Source organism: Sinocyclocheilus rhinocerous, unplaced genomic scaffold, assembly GCF_001515625.1.
Source record: "Sinocyclocheilus rhinocerous isolate Xijiao unplaced genomic scaffold, SAMN03320098_v1.1 scaffold36, whole genome shotgun sequence".
Lineage (NCBI taxonomy): Eukaryota > Metazoa > Chordata > Actinopteri > Cypriniformes > Cyprinidae > Sinocyclocheilus > Sinocyclocheilus rhinocerous.
In genome coordinates this window covers 795,893-803,489 of record NW_015664459.1, presented here as the reverse complement: position 1 = coordinate 803,489, position 7,597 = coordinate 795,893, and the positions used below count along the sequence as shown (strand labels likewise).

At 36.9% G+C, this 7,597-nt stretch overlaps 1 protein-coding gene across 1 annotated transcript in view; it reads right to left on the bottom strand.

Annotated features, from left to right (window-relative positions):
* unm_hu7910 (un-named hu7910) overlaps positions 1-7,597 on the bottom strand; it is a 64,354-nt gene that overhangs the window by 47,034 nt on the left and 9,723 nt on the right. Inside the window, exons 2-3 of the mRNA XM_016540852.1 lie at positions 6,719-6,868; positions 4,253-4,324 (exon numbers count right to left, since the gene is read on the bottom strand). Coding sequence (XP_016396338.1) covers positions 4,253-4,324; positions 6,719-6,868 — 222 coding nt within the window. The remainder of the gene's footprint in view (positions 1-4,252; positions 4,325-6,718; positions 6,869-7,597) is intronic.

Below are 7,597 nucleotides of genomic sequence, written 5' to 3'. Positions count from 1 at the left end.
CAATATTCTTTGTAGCAATTTCCTTGTGAGGCCATTTTGATGCAAAGCGATGATGGCTGCACGTGTTTCTTTGGAGGTAACCATTGCTAACAAGAACACAATGATTGGAAGCGCTTCTTCCCTCCTTTTATAGCAATCGGTCTGCTCTTACAATCTAATTAGTATGATAGTGATTACACCTGACTAGTACTCATTCACACTTTCACATGTGCTGCTGATATGATTAGTCAATTAATGTTAGCTGGTCATTTTGTGTCAGGATCAAAAAACAGTGAAATTTGTTTTTTGTGTGTGTGTGAAAAGTGCATTTTTTGGCCAATGAAGCTTTTAGCAATTATTTAAAATGCATCTGATCACTCTATACTATGATCTAGAAAAAATGTGAATGAACACCACAACAGCTTAAGCAGCAAACTTTGCAAAACACAATTTGTCACTGCCAAAACTTTTGGCCATGACAGTATATTTGTTTACAAACAATGATTCCTCAATGAAACACCACTAATTATTATATCTTTATAATTATACTTACTATAGACTATTAATGACTTACAATTTACTGTAGTAATTAATACAGAGACACTCATTTGGGCAAATAGCACTAATGACTTGTTTAGGACTTGAAGCTTAAAGTTGAGGACTTGCAACTCGACTTGGACTTGCCCGTCTTGACTCGGGACTTGACTTGGGACTTGTCTGTTTTGACTTGGGACTTGACTCGAGACTTGAATGCAAAGACTCGAGACTTAAGGCCCAATCCCAATTCTATTTTATACACCTTCCCCTGAAAATATTACCCTAAGAATTGGGACACCACTACTATACGTCACACGTCATTATACGTCGTCTAGCTCATACAATACACACACCTATACTGGTGTGCATTAGAGTCTTTAATTACCGTTCTATATTAATGTGCTGCTTATTGACACACACACACATCAGATATCGCGCAGGTCACACATCCACGAGCAAAGAAACTTGTCAACGCTGCCCCACAAATTTGATTAATAACAGTTTAAATACTGAATCGCTAAATTATATTTTCCACTAACGAGAGGATAAAATCGCTGTTTTTGAAGTAAACTCACTCTAAAAAGACTGTGCACTCTGCACAGAAGCGCATACATGCAACTTTCATCTCTCTCTCTCGGTCTCTCTCTCTCGAATTGGGAATATTTGAGTAAAGGGTTTAGCGATTTATAATTATTGGGGTACTAGCCCTCCTCAATGTCTATGGTGGTTATTGCCCCGATCAGACATAAAAATGTTGTGGCACTATCGTGCAGTCTGTAATGATATGACGTTAGCAAACTTTAGTGATTTTTTGCAAACATTTCTTTGAGTAACATGACTAGGGGTGCTCCGATTGATCGGCTACCGATCACTATCGGCCGATATTCACGTTGGGATGATTGATCGGCGGTCTCTAAAAAGGCCGATCTCAAAAAAAATTATCTCAAGCTGATGACGCTGCCATGAGAGGTTTGGCATGACATGCAGCGGCACCGTCTCAGTCTCTGTCCGGCGCGGGTGAAATCATTATAATGCTGAAAATGAGGTACTCACCTTCATATTTCTTCATTAGATAACTTAAAGTAATTTGAAAACATTGTGTGAGACATAATTTCACAAACAGCGAGAGTGAATGACCACGCATGCGCTTTCTCAAAATACACAAATGTCTTCAAATCACCACATTTACATAATGCCAGGTTCACATTACTCCATTTGCAGTGCGTATGTGGTGCGTATCATTTCTGCGCTCATGTTAACGGATTAATAAAGCGCGCACACTGCACAGTGTTGCTGTCCAGCAGTGCGTTCCACGAGCGGTGCGTCTGCAGCATTACAGAGATGGTTTCCGTACCGAGTCTATATTCTTGCTGCGCTGCAAGCAATTTTTGCAGTAAATATGAACATGGATTGACACGAAAATGTAGTAATTCAATAAAAGAAATTTTCATTATATTAATTCAAAAATAAGTTAAAAACTTTTCAAATTGACAAATAGATTTAAAACAAATTCATGTACTTGTTTAAAAATGTAGCTAAATGTAACAATAATAATAATAATATACATTGATAAATAATTTTAATTGCTTTCCTTAATCTATTTATAAAAATGCTTTTTAATATTTCGGCAATAAACAATTATATTTTTTCAAAAATACATTTACATAATATTTAAACATTAATTAAATTATTTTAAAAATCGAATTTATTTGTTTTATTGTTTCAAATAACCATTCATTTGTCAATTTGAAAAGTTTATTTTTAACCATACACTCTCATGAATCCACTTCAGTCAAGTTTGTGTGCCAAGAGCCAAATCAGAATAAAATGCTTCTTGCTTCTTCAAAGACCTCAAACAACACACCAATGGATACCTTCCAACATGCCAGTGTAAGAGAAAAGCTACATCGTTTTGCAGCTTTCTCAGTGCAAGCAAACACAATCGACAAACACAAAGCATAGGTACACGACACGTGGCCATGATAGCCACAAAAATGTCTTTACACGTAAGCTTGGAATGGTCTGCTTGGATACGGTCTCCTTCTGTTGTGATATTTTTTCTTAAGGTTTTTTCCTTAGCAGCCACAGTAGCATTTTCTGAAGGGAAGAAAGTTATATGAATACCAATAAATAAAAAGGCATATATGCGCACACATAGAAAGATAATTATAAAACGGATAGTTCCGGTCCTTGATTCTGATTGGTTGGTTGATTATCCCGCTTATTCCATGGTCATTTGCCAAGTTATAGACAAGTTAAAACTAGCATTGCTCTCTGCAGCACAATATTTGACCGCATGGGTAAAAATGACAGTTATTTTTGTCAGTTACGGCACGTTAGCGCTAGCATTCTGCCCACTTCAAATCATCGTCTGCATGTCTCTCTGTACAAACAATTACTTAAAAAACAATTTTACCACCTGGTTGCTGGGGAATATAATGTAGCGATCTAGTATCTAGGCTATTTTATTAATGAAAATCACGGGGAAGTGTTGACAACAAGTTTGTGTGTGTGTGTGCAGCCCAATCAGCAATCTCTGACCTCTCTCTCTCTCTCTGTGTGCGATTACCGATGTCCTTACTACGTTTCTGGACCTGGGAACATTACAGTTGCGTTGCTATCTAAGCAGGGTCTGAGAGCTCTCACATTTCATCAAAAATATATTAATTTGTGTTCCGAAGATGAACGAAGGTCTTACGGGTTTGAAACGACATGAGGGTGAGTAATTAATGACAATTTTCATTTTGGGGTGAACTAACCCTTTAATATCATTATACTTTATTTGCTCTGTATTATTTTGTGAAACCTTACTACGTATTTGGAATAACCGTTTTATAAAAGCAATAAGCCCCGTGAAGCCGTGGTTTACAGTGAATTTATGACAGCTAAGGGAGTTGTAGGGGTTGTAACAATGCCCCTTAGCTGCTATAAATTCACTGTAAACCATGGCTTCTTGGGGCTTATTGCTTTAATAAACGCTGACTATCAGTAGAGAACACTACAGCACGTATTAATAACCACTGTATATATGCCAAACACTTTACACTTACCTGATATTCCCAAAAGAAAAAACACACACACACACACACACAAACCTTAAAACTTAATTTTATCCACAGATTGTAACAACGAATTCTGGGAGCAAATCAGTGTGAAGCTCGCAAGCAGGACAATTTGTGGAGTCACTTCACCCTGCAATGTGAGTTTATTGTAGAAAGCATATGTTCATGTGAAGCTTTAGTGGAAATTATTTCCACTCTGTCTCCACATTCATAATTATTATTTTTTTTATAATAATAAAAAAAATGCTTACAAAATTTGGTAACAAATCTGCCACACCAAATGCCAGTGATAATTCTGAATCTAATTCTGAACTATATAAGTTTATAACTGAAAAAAAAAAAAGAACTATGAGCTATGAGATGCCAGCCTCACTAACACAAAACCAAACAGTTTCATGCTAAGTATTTGCTAACACCGTCAAATGACAGGAAACCTCAAATGCAGACACACTTCTGCATTTGATAGTGGAGGAGTATACTACCATGTTCATGGCATCCTCACATTTAAATTGAGTGACACAGAAAAAGCTTGTTTAGACCACTTATCTTAAGTCTCAAAATAAATAAGGGAGATAAAAAACAGAGAGATAGAAAGTGTTGACACTTTTGAATGGGTTGTCACCTCAGTCAGTCATGCCAGAAAAAAGCCACATACACAAGTAAATCTCACTCACCCAACAAAACTTTGGCATCTTCTACATCAAAGTCTCCATCGCCATCAGCATCATATACTCCTCCAAGAGCACCTTTCATTGAACAAGGATAAAAGAAAATACTTGTGAAACGAGCAAGTAAAGATGCAGAGTAAAGAGGGTACAACACAGTAACACGGTAAACCAAATGCATTTCCAAACGTAATTTATTGCCCCAGACCCTGTTTGTGCTTTTGTTGTACATCCTTTTGCATCCACAATGGACCATGAGGTTGTTAAGGCTCATTCACACGGAGCATGACTTAACAGTATACATCTCTGGTTTGGGCAATAAAACATTGATTCCTGATGGGTGTGCATTTTCTATTCTGTTTGTCCCCTCATAAATCAATCAGCAAACCAAAGACTAATTTGCATGAAACTAAAAAAACTAAACAAACAAAAAAAACATTTACATTTATCTCATGTTATTATGATCAATATTATGACAGACAGCTAGAATAACTAGATTAATTTATGGTTTATGACCCTCTCTATAACCTGGTGTGTGTATCATTACTGGTCCTACCATTTAATTAGAAGTTTTTATCAACCAAGCTATGCAACAAGATAATCAATATTTACACACTTTGTGATCAACAGAAGTGTCTGATTCGGACAGAAAATGGAAAAGTTTGTTAAACTTTGCAGTTCATGCTATAGTTAAAATAAGGTCTTATATATAAAACATTCTATAGAAAAACATTTTCTTATATAGTAAAACCTTGTGTTATTTCACCCAACCCTAAGGCTGTGTGTCCACCAAAGCATTTTTAACCAGCTGAGAATGCCAGGAGCTCTACTGACAATGCTTAGCTGTGAGTGCTTGAGGGCACAGCATTTTAGAGAAATATGGCAGACACATGCTTCTCCCAAGCATTCTTTTTCATAACAATATTGTGGTAGTACGGGAACTCCATCTGGTGAAAACATGAATACTCGGAGACAAGCAATATTAAGTTCTCCATTGGTGTTTAGTCATACAAGCAGGGTGTAACAGTTGGTCGGTGTTGTATTAGTCCCACACCTCCCCCACTGTGATTGGCTAGCTGACTAAAAAGTGACAATGATGAGTGCTGCATTTTACCCAAAGGTGAATATTCTTGAACTCTCATCGGCGAGAAAAAAAATGCCAAGCACACAACACTTAGCATAAAATAAATGCTCAGCGCCTTGTCACGTTCCTGGCATTTAAAAAAATGTGGCGCTCTTATTGAAAACAACTGGGAAACAAAAATACAGTAGCCTTGGGAAAAAAACACTTTGGTGGACATTCCGTCTAACACTCTTAAAGGTGCACTAAGCAATTTTTGAAAAACGCTTTTGACTGCAGTGTCGGACTGTGTCCCAAAACACATTTGCAGCCAATCAGCAGTAAGGGGGCGTGTCTTGTATAGAGAGAAGAGAGCACTCAATTTGAGTGTACAGGACGGATATTAGCAGATCGACTATAGATAGAGAGAACTGGAAGATAAAAAAAGATGAAAATATCGGAGGAACAAAACATTTAAAAGAAGGGTTACGATCAGGCAAGAGGTAGGACCCGCGTAAATATCGGAGCAGCTTTCCAGCGGTGGAGAGAACTCAAGGAGCGGGAAGGCCTAATCGAATGCCGAGGTTGCGTTGTTTCTTTGTGATAGGTGAGTAATGTTGATTTTGCATTGTTTCACACAACTCATCTGTGTTGGCTTTTGTTTGAATATGCTTGTGTGTCATCTTCGCTTGTTTCAACGATCGTCGTTATGCCAGGGTTGTGTACGTATGTGTGGGGCAGAGATTTCAAAATAGGGGCGAGGTCCTGTTGGGATATGGGCGTGTTTGTTTTGGTGCTTTCAAATATCAACATTGTTTGGCAAAAATCGCTTAGTGCACCTTTAAGCACCTGTGGGGGATTTTGTAGAGACAAGTTGAGCAACACTGCCCTTTACAGGAGGGCATTTAAGGAGGTTGTCCTCCTGGAGTTAAATAGGACAGATGTGACAATTTGTTATGAACTTGTACACTCAATGCCAAGAAGGGAAGAACAGTATACTTAAAAGTTATGAAGTACATACCAAGTACTTGAACATTACACAGTTATTGTATTCAATCAAGGGTGTTTCTGCAACCCTTTATTTAAGCAATATAATTTACTATTTGTTTTATATTTAAATTTTGTCATCTTTCCATGAATTGTATTACTAATCATTAAGGGAAAAAATAATACAAGAAAAAAATGAAGAAAAAATACAGGGAAAAAGTATTTTTTTTCCCAGGAGGAGTGTTTTCAGGGGATCTCTCATATACACACACACTTTTACAATACTATAAAAAATGTTGACGCAAACACTCCAGAGATCTGCGTGAATCATTTAGGTGACAATTTGTTTGTTCAAAAAATGAATAATTTTACCACAAAATGTGAGCAGTCTACATTCCTGCAAGACTGTTTTAAAAAAAAAAACTTACCAACCACACTGTTGTAGTCAACTAGGTCAAACCACATGACACCCACAGACAGCCAAGCCCCCAGCAAAGCCAGCACCAACAGCCAGCTAAAGAAAGAGTTTCCCTCTGTCTTTTTTTCACTCTTAATGGCTGCATTTCCACCTGGAGAGTCTGGGAAGACACACATACAGAATCAGATATGAGATACTCAAAACTACAGTCTCTGTCAGAAGCTATCATTCTAAGTTAAATGCAAACTAAATGTACACTGAAAAACTGAATTCAGAATTAGAATTAGAAACAGATTAGTTTTTCAAAAATGCTAGTTAAACAAATACAAAAAGCAATTATTTTAATGTAATATAACCAAAAAAAAAAAAAACACTAAAGTATCGATTCACCCAAAAATGAAAATTCTATTATCATTTTCTTACCCTCATGTCATTCCAAATCCATAGGACTTTTTTTCATATTCAGAACATTAATGATTTCCCTCACCCCATTTAAAAAAAAAAATGGTACTATGGTTTGATAAATATGTGAATATGTGCTGAACACTTATCTTCTCAATAACAAAATAAACACAACAAAAATGAGTGGTGAGAAAACAGCAGTTAAAGGGGTCATATGATGTTGCTAAAAAGAACATTATTTTGTGTATTTGGTGTAATGAAATGTGTTTATGCGGTTTAAGGTTCAAAAAACACATTATTTTCCACATACTGTACATTATTGTTTCTCCTCCATGCCCCGCCGTTCTGAAACGCGGCGATTTTTACAAAGCTCATCGGTCTGAAAAAGCAAGGTGTGCTGTGATTGGCCAGCAACGGTCCTCCATAAAATGTGCTGCACACATCTGGATATTTGGGTTAAACTGTTCTGGAACAGTGTTGTAAATAC